This window comes from Bombyx mandarina, chromosome 20, assembly GCF_030267445.1.
Source record: "Bombyx mandarina strain Sakado chromosome 20, ASM3026744v2".
Lineage (NCBI taxonomy): Eukaryota > Metazoa > Arthropoda > Insecta > Lepidoptera > Bombycidae > Bombyx > Bombyx mandarina.
In genome coordinates, this window is record NC_143226.1 from 3,338,198 (window position 1) to 3,360,528 (window position 22,331).

A 22,331-nucleotide genomic window follows, 5' to 3' on the forward strand; every position below is an offset into this window, starting at 1 on the left:
TCTCTCTTTTGTTTCAATGCTATGTTTTACGCAGCTCTGCACCTTAACACGATCGAACGTGTGTATAGGTTACTGAAGTATGAAATCTATAGGTCTATGGTGTAGGTCTCTTAACCGACGTTTAATGATTTGACATTGACATTTCATTAGTTAAAGAAAATGTGTGGTATGTGGATGTGGTATATGAAGTATGGACAATGTATAGGGGTGTTGTTAGTATAGTGCAGTGTAACATTTAAAGGTCATAATTTCATATGTACACTTATCATTTAGTTCTACTTATCTGGAGTTTTACAAACACATAGACACCGTACAAGGTTCTGAGGAAATTGTGCCAACATTCGATACAATGTAAGAATCAACTAGTGCCAACCGAGATTATTGTTATCAAAATAATCAGACCGCTTAAAAACATATTTTCTTATAAATTGCATTTTTAAGATACGCCTTTAGTTTTGCAATTTTAGCAATGATGGGTGATCTTTTATGTTTTATATAAACGATTTGATTACAAAACTGTAATATAACGGGTCGCACAAGCGAAGGTGTCATATAGCTTGTTTGGATGCAGGTACCTGTAATCACTAGTGATAAGTGGGCGTGATATCAGCTGTAGTGATTGTCAAGTGAGTGTCAAGGAGCGAAGACGCCTCGGACTTGAGTTGTGGATACTTTGTGGCTAGATTTGCAATGAATTCATGTGCCGATGAAACAACAGTAGCGTAGCTAATATGCCGACGGAGTAAGACTGGAGCGCAGTACCACGGCCTCGTCGGAGAGGGAGAGCGCGCAGGGAGCCGAATCTCTCCCTCACGCCGACCAGGACGCGGTAGAACCCGCCACTCCTACCTGTTGGTGAGTCATTCGATCTAAAAGAACTTACCAACTATCTCATAGTTCCAGATGCTAAATTTATATCATAAATAATCTTTCTATAAGAACTCGTTTAATATCAGTTTTGGAGATTTAAAATTTCAAGTAAAAGTATTAATGGTCTCTCATTTTGATGATTTATCTCCAAACTTATATCCAATATACACCTGGACAAGCTGGTATATAATATAGTATTAATTCACTCTTGTGCTCCTGTTTTCTCTATCTACAAAACTAGAACGTAATCATTTCAGTCAAAATCCAAAGTCAAACCATAATCCTATACTAATGGATTAATTATGCATGTAGCCAAACATAAAGAACTTATAAATTATCTTAAGATTGATTAAAACACTCATCAACACTATTATTATGAAGGAGACGAAATATCTAGAAATTAAAACTGAAGTCGTTAAAAAGACATTAAAAATCCATTTAATCAATAACACATAGTATTAATAGAACATGTTTATAAAACATTTCAAGCAATTAATGATAAGAAAAGGTTGGGTCTATAATGAAATACATAACAGGAAATTAATATAATTAATAATCTAATTTTGTATCACTTATATACCATAACTCATAAAATGTAATAATGATGCACTAATTAATTATATATATTATGTATTACACCTGCTAAATCCTACTAAATATATATATGTTACTAGCTGACCCGGCAGACTTTGTAGTGCCTCAATCAATAAATAAAAGACCTAAACTTTCGTATAAAATAAACAAAAGGAATCCGTCCGACAGGGGACACGTCAAAGGAGAAACAAAATTGTTATTTTTATTTAATTCCAAGCACTTTCATATTTATCTACCTATTAAACCTTCTCTGGACTTCCACAAATAATTCAAGACCAAAATTAGCCAAATTGGTTCAGCCGTTCTTGAGTTTTAGCAAGACTAACAAACAGCAATTCATTTTTATATATATAGATAAATATGTTTGTAATTATTATATGAATAGAGAGTAGAGAATTAGTCCAACGATAGAAGGTCAACCATAGTCTGCAAACTCAAGATGTACATTATTTGGATGTATTATATTTTCTCTTATTCAAAAAAGGAGAAGATTCTCAATTTGAATGTGTTCTTTTATATTTGTTACTTTACAAATTTTTTCTAGGATAGAACCTATTGATGATTCTTTTTTTATTTGCAAGCTGGTGCATCTCATTTCAATTTAATCAAGAGTAATTTTTGAATTATCCTCAATAATGCATAGTTGACTCCAATACATTGATGATACGTTTATTTTGTTATAGTCTCTAATTATTATCTATTAATTATAAATTATCCTTAATATTAAAGACCATTTAGCTGTAGTCTTGAGTCTAGGATTCCTAATGGAATATCTTTGAGCTGCTAGTTGTATCAGCATACACAGGTTCGTAATTGGCTCTGCAGTGTAATGTCATATTTAAACGGCCGTCTGGTGTAGTGGTAAGTGACATGGTCACTACACAAGGGGGTCTCCCGGCAAGGGAAGATATTTGTATGATAAATATAAATGTCTTTTCCAGGGTTATGGATGTATATTAAATATATGTATGTGTTAATAAAAATCTTACATTTATTTCCGTTATCTGGTACCTGTAACACAAGTTCTTTACGAACTTATCACGGGACCAGTTAACGTGGCGTGATTATTAGTAAATATTTATTTATTTATTTATTTATTGAATGGGATCACAAAATGAAATATTAGAAATAGGAAACAATGAAACAACTGTTTGATATGTGTGTTTTTATTTAATACTACGATTTTAGTCAGTACCTCAATTATTACAATGTTAATACAGTCAAACCTGGATAAGCGAGAGTTCAAGGGAGCACAATTTCATTCTCGCTTATAGAGGTTTCTCACTAACCCGAGTTTCTCGCTAATGCTCCCTCTGAATTTCATTTCGCGATTTTCCGGATTCAAACGCATTCACTATTTTAAGTTAATCACTTAATGACAGTACTTTAATTTTCCGTTTTGACATGATGCAGAACAAAACTTTCCTTCGCAATTGATTAACGATAAACTGAGTAAGTCCGACAAACAGGACGGTACACAGGCACACGTGTCCAGTCGAAAAGAATGCGATAAAATAACAATGTTATTTAGTTCCACGAAATAGAATAGGTTCAATATTGACGAGAAAAAAATACAAAAACAATGGTAGGAAGTTCCACGAAAGTTAAGAATGAGTCATAAAATAGCAGATGTTAAATTGGTAATTTTTTTTTATCCTTTGTTCCTCCTAAATAATATAAATAAATAAAGCTCGACTGTCGCTTATAGAGGTATAGATAAGTAGCAGTCTCACTTACGGAGGTCCATGAGGGAAAAATGACTCTCTCTAACACAGGTTTCTGTTTCTCGCTAATAGAGGTTTTGGGAGCTTAAAATGACGGGTCCTGGCTATTACTCTCACTTATAGAATTTTCTCACTTATCCAGTTCTCGCTTATCCAGGTTTGACTGTAAATGTATTTTTTCATATATCGATTTTCACTTGAAGAATTTTTCATAACGAGTATTGTTATGTAGTATTGTCGGGTACTAATAAATTGTATATTCAAGTCAAAATTAAAATGGTCTTATAAATATCGTTATGTTTTTCGCAAACTACTTCAAAAAGTGCATGCAAGGGTATTAGGGTCTCATAACTCTTTCACAACTAGCATTGACTTGTGATTTGGTGTCACAATAGTTCCTTAAATTACATAGATGCAGAAAGACTCACTTATGACCCGTCAGGTGTTGTTAAAGGGTTACCGGAGCCCATATATAATCTGATAATTTTGAGTAATGGGGTTTTTAAGTCTCAATTTTATAGGGAAATGGTTGTAGGAGCGTTGTTAATAATAATTTTGAGCTGACAGGACGCACTACCACTTGTAAAATGCTGAAATGCTTAAATATGTATAATGAAATATATAAATAACAATAAGTTTATTATGTGTGAAGCATCAGCATACTGATGTGAGTGGTTATTTCAGATGCAAAAAGATTCAGGGTTGAATAAAATTAAGCAAAAGTCGGCCTAAATAATGTCGACCGCAAAATTATTCATTTCTAGTTCTCATTCTCAACAAAATAACTTTGCTGCAAAGAAATACATAGTTTTGTTTTGTCGGAAATTATTTTGGCATTGGAAAATCTTGTGAACTGTTTGGAAAATCTTCGAGCTTCGGTTACACATTTTTGTTGGCTTAGTTTGCATGATATTTTTGCTTGTAACGGAATCTTTTACTACACTATGTTATTTCTACTGGCTAATAAATTCGAAATCTGGTACTGTGGTATGATTTGATAGGAATACGAATGCACCGGACGTTTTACCTATTAAGCCGCGGACGGTTCGATTTCAAATGTTTGTAATATATTACAACATTAGTGGTCTCACGGATGACGCGACATTCAAAACCGCAAAAGTGTTTTAATCATTGGACGAGCCTTGAAAAACTCTGTCAACTAATTAATAGTGAAGGAATGACTAAAATAAAAGAAAATAGAATAATCATATTTCTTATTATTCTTCTTCGTTCCGTCATTACTGAGGATCGCGACCACATAAGTCTTTCCATGAAGATCGGTCCGCTGCGAGGTGGATCGCCTTGAGAGGCTATATCAGCGTCGCCTTAACTAGTAGGTGAGCTCACGGGGCTCAAACCTGATGACGTTGCTAACACGAACCCTAGCAAGAACCGTGCTTCGTAGAATCTACCACCGGATCGGAAACGCGACCCACTGAGAAGATCCGGCGAGAAACTCAGTGGGCTGTGTCTGAGGGTTATTTTCGACGAGAACGATGACCGGGTTAGATGCAGCCTCCAACTGTTCTCTGTATGGTGTCTGACCATCTTGTTTTGGCCCTATAAAACAGGGGTGGCCAACTTGATTAGAACCAAGATCTACTGTTTACTGACGAAATACTCTACGATCTACCAATGACATTTCTTGAAATTTAATAAAACAATGTAGTTCCAGTATACAAATAAGTAGTATATTTTCTTTTATTAAAAATATTAACATAAAGCTGAAATTATGTAATAAAAGAGAACTATTGTGTGGAAGAGAGGATAAATAATGTGACGTAATGGTCATTAACAAATGATACAAGATGAAGATGATGCCTGCAGCAATTGGTGATTATATTGCGCAGTCTGTTGAATTATTTGTGGAAGTTCAGAGAAGGTTTAAAATGTAAATAAATATGAAAATGCTTGGAATTAAATAAAAATAACAATTTTGTTTTTCCTTTTGATGTGTCCCCCGTCGGACGGATTTCTTTTGTTTGTTATAAGTTTATTTTATACAAAAGTTTAGGTCTTTTATTTATCGATTGAGGCACTACTAAGTCTGCCGGGTCAGGTAGTGTATATATTTTTTTTTTTGTCTGGCCACGATCGACTGAACTAATAGGCACGATCGACCGGTCGATCGCGAGCTACCGGTTGGCCACTCCTGGGCCACTCCTGCTATAGACTATGACTATGGCTCGGTAGACTCGTCTGCCTATAAGGGCGATAAAAAAACCGAAATCTGTACTAATATATAAATCTACAGTGGTTTTTAGGGATGTTCCGTTATAACTACTGAACCATGCATCCGATTGACTTGAAACTTGGTATCCATGTAGAAAATACATGTACTTAATGGATAGCCTAATATTTATATGAGTGTTGGACTCCTTAATAATAATGACAATAAATAATAATGTTAATTTTATTTGCCCAGCGAAGCGGGTGAGTACGGCTAGTATTATAATACGAATGTCAATAATCAGATTGTCACAATACATCAAACTTATAACTTGAACTCATTAAAATGTACTTTTAAGGCAATTTATAGGTAAACCAGCCAGGTTGAAGCGTTGTTCTGTTCACTTATACACTGTCGAGCTCACCGGAGCCCGTGGGCATCACCGATCCCTTGATACCCGAGGTCTAAGTCTCGATGGGAATATACAGCAGTTCCGAACTCTCAATCTGATATCTACTCACATAGTTCAAGAAAACGCATTAACAATATTTAAATTGCATCGATATTTCGATAATTTTTTTGTTTTTTTTTTTGTTTTTACTAAACTTTCTCGCAATTAAGAATGAACGATCGTAGCTGTCATTTTGATTATCATTTTGTTGATTGACAAATGTTTACTTTTCCGTCGAGATAGTTGGCGATAGTGTAACGTTTTGTGTAAAATTACCAGTGAAATGTCATGTTTCAAATCTCTATATTATAATATGATATCTATATATTAATACGCGAAGCAAAAACTTTGTATCCCTTTTTTCGAAAATAGCGCGGACGGAAGAGTATGAAATTTCCCGCACGTATAGAGAATATAGAGAAGGAGTGCAGTATACTAATATTTTTTTAAATTACTTATGTATAAAAAATACAAAAAATCAATAAAAAAGACATTACGCCCACTACCATGTATTTGACAAGCACAGATATATAAATACTCTTTTGTTTATTGTTACAGTCTGTGGTAAAATTGAAAATAGATTAATATTGTTTGTCTATAATGGAGTCTCGGCGAAATCTGTGATTATAGAAGTAGTAATAGAAGTCTTTGACAATAGAACCAAAATAATGTTCAAACCTATAATTTCAGTTAATTAAGAGTCGAATTTCGACTTCTGCGGGACCACTAGTAGGTATATATTATAATACGTATTTGTAACATTTACCACGGAGCATCCTCCGAGAACGGTTCGGTTAATTCGCCCGATTTCTTTCTTATTCTTATGGGAAATGAGTTTTTTTTTTCCTACTTATTCGCTGGTAACCTAAGAGGCTATTCCAGACCCTATACTACGCCTAGACGAGACGAGCCTAGTTAATCATACCGTAGTATTCAAATATCGACGAATACTAGCCGTTTCTAACCACGAAAAAACAAGTGTTCGATAGTAAAGAAAATATTTGGGGGGGAGGGAGCGAGATAGAGAGTGTGAGAGGTAAAGAGAGAGAGACAGAGAGAGAATATACTTTATAGCACCAGATATTAAATGCGCACCAAAACACAATTAATATTAAAAACACGCAACAAACAGATATATTTGTATGTACAATAGGCGGCGAATAGATTAAGCCATAAATGTAGTTTTAATTAAGACACCATGATTTCACCCCAAGAAAATAATAAAGCTTTGTATGAAAGAGAATTATTGGAAGACGCACCGCATGATTTCTATAAAATAGCGACAGTCACAGGGGAGCGTGTCACATCTCATTGGTACAACACATTTAGATACAGGACATTGTTTAGGAGCTGAAAATATCCGGTTTTTTTTCTACCTAAGCTGATAGCCTTGAGAGGCTATCTCAGCGCAACCGGGCGAGTAGGTGAGCTCACGGGGCTTAAAACGGGAGTGTTGCTAACACTGGCCCTAGCAAGAGTCATGCTAATAATTTTGACCAACGAGTAGCTGATCGATTATTTCAACTATATCGAAGTAAATTTGTCTCGGATATTACCCATAGACACAGCCCAATGAGCTTCTCGCCGGATCTTCTTTGTGGGTCGCGTTTCCGATCCGGTGCTAGATTCGGCGAAGCACTGCTCTTGCTAGGGTCAGTGTTAGCAACGTCATCAGGTTTGAGCCCTGTGAACTCACCTACTAGCCCGGTGATGCTGATATGGCCTCTCTAGACCATCAGCTTTGGAAAATAATTGAAACCAGATTCATTCGCGAAGTAGCTGCCCTTTTTGAGTTGCTAGTTCTCCGGAGGCGCTCGGGCGGTTGTTATCCCTACCGTCCTGGCTGAGCCCATGCTCGCCCAGCTGTGCTGGTCAAACTGGAAAGACCTTCAGGCTAGCAGTAAACCGTCTTCTCAAAAAAAAAGCATTTGGACCATCGGTCTACCGAGCAATTCCAAACGCTCGATTGAAGATTTTCCCTTTGCCTTTACCTCGATTTAGATGGTCTTTTTTTAAAGCTAGTACTTCTCATGTGATCTCATTTAAATGTTATCATGATCTGACCAGTAGTTCTTGAGCTGTATTGAGCTGAGCTTGATAATGCTTATTTAACTGACTTCTACTACTAATATCTCTATATATAAAAATGAATCGAAATGTAGTCTATATATATAAAAATGAATTGCTGTTCGGTAGTCTCGCTAAAACTCGAGAACGACTGGACCGATTTGGCTAATTTTGGTCTTGAATTATTTGTGGAAGTCCAGAGAAGGTTTAAAATGTAAATAAATATGAAAATGCTTGGAATTAAATAAAAATAACAATTTTGTTTTTCCTTTTGATGTGTCCCCCGTCGGACGGATTCCTTTTGTTTGTTTTAAGTTTATTTTATACAAATGTTTAGGTCTTTTATTTATCGATTGAGGCACTACTAAGTCTGCCGGGTCAGCTAGTGTATTTATATATTGTTTTGTCTCGCCATGATCGACCGGTCAATCGCGATCTACCGGTTGGCCACTCCTGCCACTGACGATGACTACGGCTCGGTAGATTATGTATATGTGTTAATATTTATTTTATTTTATTTATTATCTGTACAACAATTTTGTATATAACTATTACAATAGTTTATCCTTGTCACAAATGTTTTCGCTAGACAAATTTCCCCTTAACAAGATTTATAACTCAGATAAAAAATATCTCATTGTTCACGCTGCTTGGTATAGTACGTATATAATATGATTCACTTAAAATACTTATTGTTTGTCAATGAGGAAAATCATTTATGTAGGTATACTGCCGTGTATTATATTGTAATAGTAACGAAAATACTGTAATTCTGTTTCATTTACGGGCATGTGGCGTTTTAATTTTTTAATTTTTACGTGCTTGTTATTCAGATGCACGTGTCTTTTGGAAGTAGCAAATAAATTTGTGTAAAAAAAGAAAAAGTATCTTGCGACATTATTTGCGTTCATCGGCTCAGGTAGGCATACCTAAGAGACGTTCTAAAATGTACAATGCATGTCTTGAGCGAGCACTAGGTAACCGAAACTCGGTCTAGAAGATGATGTAGTGCTATTTTTTTCGGTTTTCGCGCGTCGTAAATATAATTAACCCTAATCATACCAACACTGGTAGTCGTCGTGGCCTAAAGGATAAAACGTCCGGTGCATTCGTATGTAGCGATGCAACGGTGTTCGAATCCCGCAGGCGGGTACCAATTTTTCTAATGAAATACGTACTCAACAAATGTTCACTATTGTCTTCCACGGTGAAGGAATAACTTCGTATAATAAAAATCAAACCCGCAAAATTATAATTTGCGTAATCACTGGTGGTAGGACCTCTTGGGAGTCCGCACGGGTAGGTACCACCACCCCGCCTATTTTCGCCGTGAAGCAGTAATGCGTTTCGGTTCGAAGGGTGGGGTAGCCGTTGTAACTATACTGAGACCTTAGAACTTATATCTCAAGATGGGTGGCGAATTTACGTTGTAGATGCCTATGTGCTCCAGTAACCACTTAACATCAAGTGGGCCGTGAGCTCGTCCATCCACCTAAGCAATAAAAAAAAAAAAAAAAAAACTTACTGTTACTTATTTCTACCATAGCGGGTAGATAATGGTATACGACAAGTATTACTCAAAATAAACAAATAAAATTAGTATAATAACTGTAGATTAATAGGTAAGAAAAAGTCATGAAGTCAAATGTGAAAAAGCAATAAGATGATACGAGCATATTCAATGCAAAAGTTCAAAATGGGTCATTTTGACCCGTTATGGTGTGTTTAGTGTTAATTTTTTTTTTACGATTTGACCGTAAAATCGTAAAATTTATTACATTCTTTTCGGTGATTCGAATACTGTACGGTTTCGATGACACTAAAAAAAAACAGCTAACGACTAAACCGTGAAAGATTGTTTTGCAAAAATGATATAATATGTCTGGACGAGTATGATATCGCACCTTTAGAATTGAATTTGTTTAATCTAAAATTCTTGGGTTTTTGTTTTTTGTAAACGCTACAAATGTAATTGAAGAATTGTAAACTTTGGGTTTTTCGTTTTTAATATTTTAAGTTTTACGCTTGATTTAAAAGAGACGGAAAGAGTACTTTTCTCTCTCATTTTCTCAAAATTTCTTAATTTTTTTTTAAGTTAAATCACTTGAATTTTAGTTGTCCGATATATCTAGATGCTGGGAAACAGCTCGATTAAAAAGATAAACAAGTGTTTGATTTTAGGCACAATGCATTAAGAACATTTTAGGCACAATGCATTTAGGCAGCGGCTTGGCTCTGCCCTTGGCATTGCTGAAGTCCATGGGCGACGGTAACCACTCACCATCAGGTGGGCCGTATGCTCGTCTGCCTAGAAAGGCAATAAAAAAAAAACCATTTCCAAACTATTTTAAATGAAATTTTCTAAACAAATTACTAATCAAACCGGCCCCTTTTGCTGGTCCATCTTTGGGTTGAGATATTTGAGAATGCAAATATGATTTTTATTCGTCGGTGTCAGACCAAAATCTGCTGTGTGCAAAAACTCTATTTTGAATTAACGAATAAAAACATTGTCGTATAAAATTTTATATTTATTTGTATTTTATTTGTATTTATTCGTATGTAAGTCTATCTTATATTGTATTTATTTTTCACATGTGTATATAAGTATATATTTTTATGTAATTTTATTATGATATAGCACCGTCCAGTTCGCTTATTCCTCTCCCTGCAAGGTTGCCTGGAAGAGATCGCTTTCAGCGATAAGGCCGCCAATTTATGTCACCGACTATTATTTGTTTTATTTGCTCACTCTGTACATATGGTGTTAAATAAAGTGTTATTATTATTATTATTATTTATATGAAAGTGAATTTTTAAGAACTATATCAAATGAAAGCTATAGATAAATATTAAAGCTATACGGTAGATAGGGCTGTGAACTATACGAAAAGATCAAAAAGAAAAGATCTCAAAAATTGCACATAGCTGATTTTGGTTTTGACAACGACGTATTGCTATTATATAGGCAGAAGTTGGCCTATCTCGTGGTGATTTGTCGCCGTCGATCACGAACTTGAGAGATGCGAGAGGCATAGCCGACCAAAAATCGACTTTTCACTCGTAACCGTTGACGAGAATCAGCAATGAGTTCTTTTATCCAAAAGGTGGGGCAAGTGGTCATCAATGGGCTGTTTCAAGTCGTTAGGAGGTCACAGGAACGAAAGCGAAGACGCGAAGGAGCAGAGAAGACGGAACCATGCCATAAATCAACAGCTCAAACAAGATAGAGAGGTTTGAGTCCTTTAAACAAATTGTGTGTGACCGTGTGACGGGACATAGTGATGGATGCGTCGTAGTTAAATGCTGCCTATGAATGAATTCTTCTTCGGCCATAGTATTATTATTATTTTTATTGCTTAGATGGGTGGACGAGCTCACAGCCTACCTGGTGTTAAGTGGTTAGTGGTGTAATAAAAATGAAACCCGCAAAATTATAATTTGCGTAATTACTGATGGTAGGACCTCTGGTGAGTCCGCGCGGGTAGGTACCACCGCCCTGCCTATTTCTGCCGTTGTAACTATACTGAGACCTTAGAACTTATATCTCAAGATTGGTAGCGCATTTACGTTGTAGATGTCTATGGGCTCCAGTAACCACTTAATATCAGGTGGGCTGTGAGCTCATCCACCCATCTAAGCAATAAAAAAAAGGGTGTGTGTACTTATGTACGCGCGTAAGAAGTTATACTTTATGTTTATGAAATTTAGTTCTTTTTTTTTTAAATATTACATAATTATAATAAATATTTAACGTTAAAAAATGAATGCTAATAACACTTTTTTTTACGAGTGTACATGCGCGAAAGTTCACCTGCGGCTATATTCAGACTCGCCAAGTTACGTCGGTCGTATTGTAATTAGCGATTTAGTGGGCAATTTCATTTCTGTTAATTTTGTGTCACGGTGCGCGCGCATCGTAAAATTTCACTCTCATCAATTTTTCATAACGCGCCTAAAGAAGTATAACTTCAAAATTGTTAAACTTTAAATGGCTCGTGTAAAGATTCAAAAGTGTTGTTTAAATAGTCTTTCACCCCTCGATATGGAATTGTATTATTTAGGTCCGTTTCTGCTAGGCTAGTGATCGCATTGCGGTCTTCTGAATTGTAGCTGTACCAAGCGACGCACCGGCTTCTCCTGCTGGGCGCCGGCGAGTCCGGCAAGTCGACGATCGTGAAGCAGATGCGCATCTTGCACGTCAACGGCTTCTCTGACAAGGAGCGCATGGAGAAGATTGAGGACATCAAGAAGAACGTTCGAGATGCCATCATTGTGAGTGCACACAACGCCTATAATAATTAATACGCTTTTATTAACTTCAGACGTGCGTATGTTTGTAACGGAATCTTTGAACGTGATTTGGATCCCCTTCAAAAAGTCGGATTAACTCGAAATTACTTATCAAGGAAATACTTATTAAGGACCGATGAGAATTCAATATTTTAAAAAAATATTGGAAAAAAATTATATATTGAAAAAGTTGAAATTCAACTAAAAAATAGAAAATACATTTTAATAAATTTGAATTAATAATAGTGTAAGAAAAAATGATTTCATTGTAAAAAAAAACCTGGTGTGCATGGTATTAGTAGTTATAAATATTTTATGAACAGATATGAGTAGAAATGTTGTTTTGGTAATATCCTGAAAAGCACCCCACGCTTTTTTTACAATAAAATCATTTTTCATACACTATTTATAATTCAAATTCATTTTCTATTTTTTACTTGGTTTTTCTATAAAAGCGTACTTTGTCAGTTTTTTTTAAACTATTATTTATTTTCGCAACAAGATTTCTGTGCAGATAAAGCCTTATCTCGTAAATAATTGCAAATTAAATAAAGGCGTTTTGTTATACGCGCGATATTCGTAAGTCATTTTGTACACTGATTCCGCGGCAGGGAAACTTAACAATGTTTATGTTATTTTAATTAAATTTGATTATGGAGATCACTGAATTGTTTTCTTTTAATATTTTTCCGATATAAACATGTTTGAATTTCAGACGATCAACAATGTTTATGTTATCTTAATTAAATTTGATTATGGAGATCACTGAATTGTTTTCTTTTAACATTTTTCCGATATAAACATGTTTGAATTTCAGACGATCACGGGTGCCATGAGTACCTTAACTCCTCCGATTCCTCTCGAGAAACCGGAGAATAAACCACGCGTGGATTACATTCAGGTGAGTGTGTCGCCAGACGCTGGGAGAGTGGTGGATGTTTAAGGAACTGGATTTACTAGGACTAGGTAGAACTAGGATAGCTTCTACCAATGAATGAAGTTTCTTGATACGTGACGTGAAGAGTTTATGGGAAGAATAAGCGAGATATAGATTTACAGTGGTGGTAGGACCTCTTGTGTGTCCGCGCGGGTAGGTGCCACCACCCTGCCTATTTCTGCCGTGAAGCAGTAATGCGTTTTGGGTTGAAGGGTGGGGCCGCCGTTGTAACTATGCTGAGACCTTAGAACTCTTATCTCAAGGTGGGTGGCGCATTTACGTCGCAGATGTCTATAGGCTCCAGTAACCACTTAACACTTAACAACGGGCTGTGAGCACGTGCACCCATCTAAGCTATGGAATGAGCTCCCCTCCACGGTGTTTCCCGAGCGCTATGACATGTCCTTCTTCAAACGAGGCTTGTGGAGAGTATTAAGCGGTAGGCAGCGGCTTGGCTCTGCCCCTGGCATTGCTGAAGTCCATGGGCGACGGTAACCACTCACCATCAGGTGGCCCGTATGCCCGTCTGCCTACAAAGGCAATAAAAAAAAAAAAAAAAAAAATAAGCAATATACTATAAGACACTCACCGTTTGGTGCGTGTTAGCGGGTTGTAGCTGGACTGTGAGAGTGGTCACACGAGACTGAGTCGATGTGAGTGTGAGTCACGGCGAGGACGTAGCCAGGGCCGGGGGTACGGAGAGGGAAGCGGCTTGAGGATTTCCATTTCTTCTTAGGTCTACCTCTTCCTTTATATCCTTCCACATTCATAGTTAACACTCTCTTACCAACTTTATTTTCAATTCGACTCATCACATGTCTATACCATCCCAAACGCGCACTTCTCAGCTTATGGGAGTATACGGAAAGGGTAGTAACAGTATATGGAAAGTATGAGCGAGATAAAGCAATATAGTATAAGACACTCACCGTTTGGTGCGTGGTTTGAGTCGTTGTGAGTGTGAGTCACGGCGAGGACGTAGCTAGGGCCGGGGGTACGGAGAGGGAAGCGGCTTGAGGATTGCCGTCGTATAGTTGTCGGTGAGAGAGTGGCCAAGGTCAGCGCCACGCGGGGCGGCTCGAGACACTGACCGTGCGGTTTCTGGGCGCAGGACGTGGCGTCGCAGCCGGACTTCGACTACCCATCCGAGTTCTACGAGCACACGGAGGCACTGTGGAAGGACCAGGGCGTGCAGCGCACCTACGAGCGCAGCAACGAGTACCAGCTCATCGACAGTGCCAAATAGTAAGCTAATATGTAACTTAGTACAAGAACTAAACTGTTCGTCGTAAAATTGATCCGTTCACAGCTTTATTCCAGTGTTTTTTGATAAAAATGTAAGATTAAAAGAATAAAAATCTACCAATCATATGAGTCGACTATTATCAAAGCTGGCAATGTGACTTTTGGACAATTATTGGTAAATCAGAAAAACGAATTATTGACTTTGTATTCCATTGGCAGTCACAAAACTCTTCTGAACGACATCTTAGATAAATAACAGGTTAAGTATTAACCTTTATTTAATGCAGGTTTTGAACCGTATTCTTTGAAGGAGACGATTGATATTCAAATCAATCTGTATTGACATATCAATGACATTTTTTTGTCCAAATGCACAGATTGCCACCTTTGATAATAGACGACTCATATTATTCAACTAGCTACCCGCCCTCGCTTTGCTTGGGAAACATTAAATTTGATAGCAGAGTCCCGCGATGTTACCTGCGATTATTGTTGTACCGCGGGTGAGGCCGCGGGGCGAAGCTAATAAAAAAAAAGTAGCCTCAGTTACTCTCCTTATATCATCAGCTACCTATCAGTGAAAGTCTCGTCAAAATCGGTCCAGCCGTTCCAGAGATTAGCCGGAACAAACAGACAGACAGACACAAAAATTGTAAAAAATGTTATTTTGGTGTATGTACCATGGAGCCCATAGACATCTACAACGTAAATGCGTCACCCATCTTGAAATAAGTTCTAAAGTCTCAAGTATAGTTACAACATCTGCCCTGCCCTTCAAACCGAAACGCATTACTGCTTCACGGCAGAAATAGGCAGGGTGGTGGTACCTACCCGCGCGGACTCACAAGAGGTCCTACCACCAGTAAATGTATATGACAATAATGCGCTCCTCCCACACATATTCACGGAATCTGTTTAGATCGTAATTGTTCAACAATCACGTCGCGTAATTACCCTAAGCGTCATCGGGCAGACGATGGAGGAGCGTACTAATACCGATCTCCTGTAGCTTCCTGGACAAGATCCACGTGATCAGACAGCCGGGCTACACGCCCACCGAGCAGGACGTCCTCCGCTGCCGGGTCCTCACCTCCGGGATCTACCAGACGCAGTTCGTCGTGGACAAAGTTCACTTCCAGTGAGTGCCTTAGTCATCTATATATTAATACGTGAAGCAAAAAACTTTGTATCCCTTTTTATGAAAATTGCGCGGACGGAGGAGTATGAAATTTTGCACACTTATAGAGAATATAGAGAAGAAGTGCACAATGCTGATATTTTTTTAAATAATACATAAAAGATACATTAAATCAATAAAGAAAACATTACACACACTACATACCATGTATTTGACACACACACGCATACATAATATTTGTTTATTGTCAAACTTTCGTTATTCCTTAAAGTCTGTGGTCAAATCGACAATAGATTAATATTGTTTGTCTATTAATATTTGTCTAAAGTGTAGTCTAGGTGAAATCTCGAAGTTATAATAAATGAGTCGTCTATTATCAAAGGTGGCAATCTGTGCATTTGGACAAAAAAAAATTATTGATATGTCAATACAGATTGATTTGAATATAATCGTCTCCTTCAAAGAATACGGTTCAAAACCTGCATTAAATAAAGGTTAATAGTTAACCTGTTATTTATCTAAGATGTCGTTCCGAAGAGTTTTGTGACTGCCAGTGGAATACAAAGTCAATAATTCGTTTTTCTGATTTACCAATAATTGTCCAAAAGTCAGATTGCCGGCTTTGATAAATAGTCGACTCAAATAGTCTTTGACAATAGAATCATGTTAATGTACAAACTTATAATTTCAATTAATTATAATCGATTTTCGACCACCAAGGGCGATCACCGCCCCCCGACCAGATGCCCAGAGATGCCCATCTGCGGCAATAACAAAGACGATTCCAGCGCGCTGTGAGGATGTGGATCGCGCGGACCTAAAACTTATATAGGCTACGCGAAAGATTGAGGTTCTACAAATCTTAATTACAGCTTCAAAAAATTGTCGATAGAGCCATCTTGCGTCAAATAGCGGAGCTATGTAAAGGTGACGCACGATATCTAAGTTTCTAGAAAGATCGGCTAGGGCCGTATTTAGGCTTTAGGGCTCGATGAATAGTGTAGTGCAGTATAGATTAGGATATTTTGAAATTAACAACACACACTAGTGATAAGTGAAATGCTTTTGTCGCGAATGCAAGTCTTGTCTGAGTTAATTCTTCTGATATCAGAAGTTGGTTTCCATCAAATCCGAAACTCGATCTTATGCGTCGTGTTGTGACCGTGGACACCACGACACGCCGCAGTTGCTCCAGTAACCACTTAATACCAAACAGTCCGCACACTCATCTAAGAAAATTCATTTCTGTTTTTTACTACTTACTGCGCATGGATTGCTAAAGCTATGCTGAAAACCATAATATCGTCTATATAAACCCAAGCTTATTTCGCTTCCAGTATATTCGATGTCGGCGGACAACGCGACGAGAGACGCAAATGGATCCAGTGCTTCAACGATGTTACCGCGATCATATTCGTGGCGGCCTGCTCCGCCTACAACATGGTGCTGCGCGAGGACCCCACGCAGAACCGGCTGCGCGAGTCTCTGGATCTGTTCAAGAGCATCTGGAACAACCGGTGGCTGCGGACCATCTCCGTCATCCTGTTCCTCAACAAGCAGGACCTGCTCGCCGAGAAGGTGCTGGCGGGCAAGTCCCGGCTCGAGGACTACTTCCACGAGTTCGCCCAGTACCAGACCCCGACTGACATGAAGCCAGACCCCAAAGATCACCCTGAAGTGACCCGCGCCAAGTTCTTCATTCGTGAGGAGTTTCTGGTTGGTGGCTGAAAAGTTTGATCTTGTAGGAATTAATAAGATGGGTAGGTGGCGGTTTGGCTGTGACCGTGGCTTTGTTGATGTCCATGAACAATGGTTACTGTTAACCGTCAAGCTAACTTACTTGTCCAATTTCTATTGTAAAAAAAAATGAAAATCCAGACAGTTTTTTCTCACTATTCTAAGAACAGATGGAAATATCATGTTCAATTTTATTCATTGCATTAAAAAACCTTATATTTGGTTTAAAAAAAAAACATAACCTAAACCATTACGTAATTAAATCATAGTTTACACTGTATACATATAAATCACGTGTTTTAAAATACTTTTTACAATTTTACCACAATTCGTAAACTTTACCGTTTACGGTGGTGGTCACGGATGACAAAAAAAATACATCTTATATATAAAATTCTCGTGTCACAATGTTACTTACCATACTCCTCTAAAGCGGTTTGACCGATTTTAATGAAGTTTTATATGCATGTTCAGTAGGTCTAGGTCTAGGTATTTTTCTTTTCATACCCATAGTGATTTAATTTTTGAACAATTTTTTTTGTTATAATGAGGCGTTATGTGCTTGAATGAGGTTTTGTTATTTTTATATTCCCTCATCGTTCACAGCGCTACATGCCTCTTTCACTCATTTATCATATCCTTATACACTTACACTTTTATGTATAATATATGTAAAAACGTTTTTAATCTCTCCGGGTGGCGTTTCAGCGCATCAGCACCGCCACGGGCGACGGTAAGCACGACTGCTACGCTCACTTCACGTGCGCCGTCGACACCGACAACATCCAACGAGTGTTCAACGGCTGCCGGAACATCATCCAGCGGTGGCATTTGAAGCAATACGAACTACTATAGCAGACATACGCGTACTGAGTACTTTAGAGCTAACCAATGTGATTGCATGTGAGTATACTATACTATCCGTCTTCTGTACAACTTGTATAATCCCAAAACTTTTTTACAGGAGAGTGTTTTAATAGTTTAACTGTTTAAATGTGTAATAGCGATGGTTTATTAACTGTTTAATATCTGTGAAAGTGCAACAATGTGGGAAAATAAAGCAAAGCCGCTGGACGTAACTCGGGGTCCTGAAGTCCACTGAAAAAGTCTCAGTAAATAGGATAATAGGAGTAATGGTAGGATTTCTGGTGAGTCCGCACGGATAGGTACCACCACCCTGCCTATTTCTGCCTTGAAGCAGTAATGCGTTTCGATTTGAAGGGTAGGGCAGCCGTTGTAATTATACTTAAGACCTTACACCTTATATCTCAAGGTGGGTTTACGTTGTAGATGTCTATGGGCTCCAGTAACCACTTAACGCCATGTGGGTTGTGAGCTCGTCCACCCATATAAGCAATTAAACAATAAACATGTAATATCTTTAATAATAATCATATTTGCAACATTTCATATTTTCATTTTTTACCAGTCACATTATCTGTATTTTAAAGTAAGATAAAATTGTGTGTTAATTTTGTTAATAGTAGTGAAAACATAGGTAAAATAAATAAAAAAAGAACTAAAACAAGACTACGCTCTTTTAACAGTATTTATGAGAAAAATACTGGTGATACTAAATGTTTACGCATATTAACTCAACTAGCGACCCGCCCTCGCTTCGCTTCGGAAACATTAAAACACACATGAAACCAAAAAAAAAAAATTAAAAAAGTAGCCTATGTTCATCAGGGACAATGTCGGCTTCTAATGGAAAAAGAATTTTTCAAATCGGTCCAGTCCAGTTTCGGAGCCTATTCGAAACAAACAAACAAACAAATCTTTCCTCTTTATAATATTAGTATAGATTTCGAATATTTTTGGAAATTGTACACTTTTAATGTGAAAAGGCGTATTGTGTTATTTATTAAATAAATTAATGTTTTGAAATACATATTTTTTTTAAAACAAAGCAAGCATTGGGAAATTCGTGCAAGTAGCTGTCTAGAACAATAAATGGGATCGATTATTATATATAATTGATTATTAAAATAATTTTTACACTTTATTTTCGTTTAGTAACTTTGACTATATTCATCTCTAAATTAACAGCCATCAAGATTGATGATTCTTGAATAATAAAAAATAATTAAAATTAATTTTACGATTTTCATCTTTCGTAAAAATAGCTTAAATAATTCCCACGGCTAATTATTACATACTAAATGTAATTTCGAATCATGTCAGTAAAAGTCTATTGAAGAATAAATTAGTGTGCCTTTGTGAACATTTAGATTCTTTTTTTCCCAATATTCTTGGTAAATTAATAGAATAAAAATTTATTTCCACAGTTACGTCTGTTTCGAACCGTCCACAGCAAAAACACAAACGGACAGACAAACCAACAGACACGACACGGACATAGCTTCGCTCGCGACCTCCCTGCCCTTTGTTAACCATGAAAATACAACGTAAGTACATATAACTAGTATTATTTTTATTGATTAAGAAACTAAATACGGGCAGAGGCCTATCGAGGGGGACATGATGCCCCGGTTTTTTTAGTTATTACTTTATTATTTATCATATATATAAAAATCAAATCCAATAGAACTATAATTTGCGCATGTAATTATTTTATATAATTGCTAGTGGCGTTTTGTGAGACCCAAAAGGGCGGTGGCTATAATCACCGAGAAGCAGTAATACGTTTTTAGGCGCTGGGCAGCAGTCGTACACTTTGGTACTTATACCTCAAGCCTCATGCCCCAAAACGGCGTCCTATATCTGTTGTGTACAAGCTTCGGAAGCCCCTTTCCATCAAGTTGGCCGTAAACTCGTCCAGCCATTAATTAGTCGTATATTTAGATGCCATTGATTTCCATTAACACGTCATACTTAATATCACCAATACCTATGAAAGAGTCTTTAATAAATTTTATTATATAATAAATAATATTTAATAATAATAAAATAACTAATATTTTAATTTCCAGGTCGAATTTGACGATGTTTTGGAGTTAGCTGCACAAAGTGCTATTTTTGTTATTAAATTTTTTATGAACTTTTTTTTTATAGAAGAAATATATTTTTAATACTAACGTAATTATTTAACGAATGGAATTATTTTTCGAATATTTTATGAGAAGTGGTCCACGCTCGCCTTACTATCGTTAAGTGTTTAAATTAATCTTAAGTGATAATATATTGTTTTTTATTTATATTATATTATGTAATATTTTATATGACTTGTTGTTTAAGTGAATAAAGTATATTTTTAGAGTTACTTGTTTTTTTTTTGTCCGTCTTCTAACTTATTTGCGTTGATTATTTCTTGTGTTTTTTTTAATGATCTTATTGATTTTATGACCTGGTTACTGAGACCTTTAAGTCATGTCTTATTTTAATTTATATTCACATTTTTATGAAAAATGATATTATGGAGTGAAATGAAATGAAGATGAAGATGATTAATTTGAGACATTAATCAACTGGGAAGAAATTAAATAATATGAAATGAGATGATATGGGATGAAATATAATCTCCGTAAAATGGTGGTCAATTACTAAGATTTTTTCAGTGGACTTTTTGGAGGATCTTGAGAAGTTACGTCAAGCGGCTTTGTTTCATTTGCCCACATTTGTGCACTTTCACAGATATTAAACAGTTAATAAACCACTGTTATTACACATTTAAACCCGAAGAAACACTAAATAGACAAAATAAAACAAATCACACAACTTCACTCCTCGCGTTCCCGCCAAAAAGTCCAATTGATTTCTTGCAATGCCAGTGTTGCCAGTGTCAAGATTGTAAATATCTTTGTAAATACATACTTGATTAGGTGGTGCGTGGTTAGTTAGTATTTTTTATTAATTTGCGTACTGTCATAATTACGCGGCTGAAGTCAGCTTCTCTAAACGTGACGTGATTTATCGCCAAAATGTACGGGCTAAGTATTGATTTTAAAATGAATGAACATCGCAAATAACATATTATTGGTGTTTAGTTTGATTGATATGAAAAATTACAGAATTACTAGATTTTATTCAGTGATTTAAAATGTAAATATTAAGTTTTATCAAAGAGTTGCCGTTCAGAAAGTTAGTCAGTTTTTTATAAATATTTTTTTTATTTCTAATATCAAATTTTGCACCTATAGTATCGAACCATGTCTATCAGCGCAGCGGTAAATTTTAAATGAAGTCTTGAGGCGTTCTTGAAACAGTTAGGTGTACTGGAACCAATAAACTCTTCAAAAGCATTTTGTACTGCCCTTCAAGTATTGAATTTTTCCTTTGCCAATTAATTGTCAAAACTTTGGAAAAAGATACAAATGTAGTGAAAACAACGCACTAAACAATACACAAATCATCGAATTTATAAATAAAATTCCAAGTTTTTTTTTTACATGCATTCATTTGAATTTTGAATTTATTGCATACCTACCCCAAACTATTTTTGTCTATAGTTTCTGTCCTAACGTTCCTTTGCAACGCATTCGGTTCGCTCAATAAAAAACGAAAACTTTTAAAACAACATTTATTTTTTTACATACATTAAGTCGGATTCAAAATGCCAGAAACAAACTGATTTTGTACACATCAGTTACATATTATAATTTCATGGACAGTGAAACGATATATGAGTCGACTATTATCAAAGGCGGCAATCTGACTTTTGGACAATGATTGTTAAATCAGAAAAACGAATTATTGACTTTGTATTCCATTGGCAGTCACAAAACTCTTCGGAACGACATCTTAGATAAATAACAGGTTAACTATTAACCTTTATTTAATGCAGGTTTTGAACCGTATTCTTTGAAGGAGACGATTGATATTCAAATCAATCTGTATTGACATATCAATAAAATTTTTTTGTCCAAATGCACAGATTGCCACCTTTGATAATAGACGACTCATATTCTGTATACCTCGAGACAATAAATTACAAGCAATAATGTTACTTTTACGACCACCTCGCGTTACACACTAAATATACACGTAAATATTAAAATTTATTCATTATTATTATTATTATTATTTAATCTTTAGGAATTTCATTAATTAGGTATATTTAAAAAAAAAAAACGTTAAAAATATAGAACTTTTTTTTTTTAATTCAGTATATTATAATTATAAACGTAGGTAAGTTTTTTTTTTTT

The 22,331-nt window shown here is 36.2% G+C and overlaps 1 protein-coding gene across 3 annotated transcripts; it reads left to right on the top strand.

Moving 5' to 3' along the window:
• Positions 1 to 149: 149 nt before the first annotated feature.
• On the top strand, positions 150 to 20,449 carry LOC149500636 (guanine nucleotide-binding protein G(s) subunit alpha-like). Of its 3 annotated transcripts, none has more exons than XM_089735898.1 (11): positions 150 to 241; positions 572 to 855; positions 10,984 to 11,110; positions 11,990 to 12,151; positions 12,987 to 13,070; positions 14,218 to 14,351; positions 15,361 to 15,489; positions 16,827 to 17,205; positions 17,935 to 18,129; positions 19,515 to 19,634; positions 20,160 to 20,449. In XM_089735898.1, the coding sequence occupies exons 3-9, from the start codon at positions 11,003 to 11,005 to the stop codon at positions 18,079 to 18,081; spliced, it is 1,143 nt and encodes a 380-aa protein (XP_089592024.1). In that variant the 5' UTR covers positions 150 to 241; positions 572 to 855; positions 10,984 to 11,002; the 3' UTR covers positions 18,082 to 18,129; positions 19,515 to 19,634; positions 20,160 to 20,449. The 3 variants fall into 3 exon arrangements, with proteins under 3 accessions (XP_089592024.1, XP_089592023.1, XP_089592025.1); XM_089735897.1 differs by having other exon boundaries at positions 166 to 351; XM_089735899.1 differs by lacking the exons at positions 150 to 241; positions 572 to 855 and having other exon boundaries at positions 10,983 to 11,110; positions 11,956 to 12,151.
• The last annotated feature ends 1,882 nt before the right edge of the window (positions 20,450 to 22,331 follow it).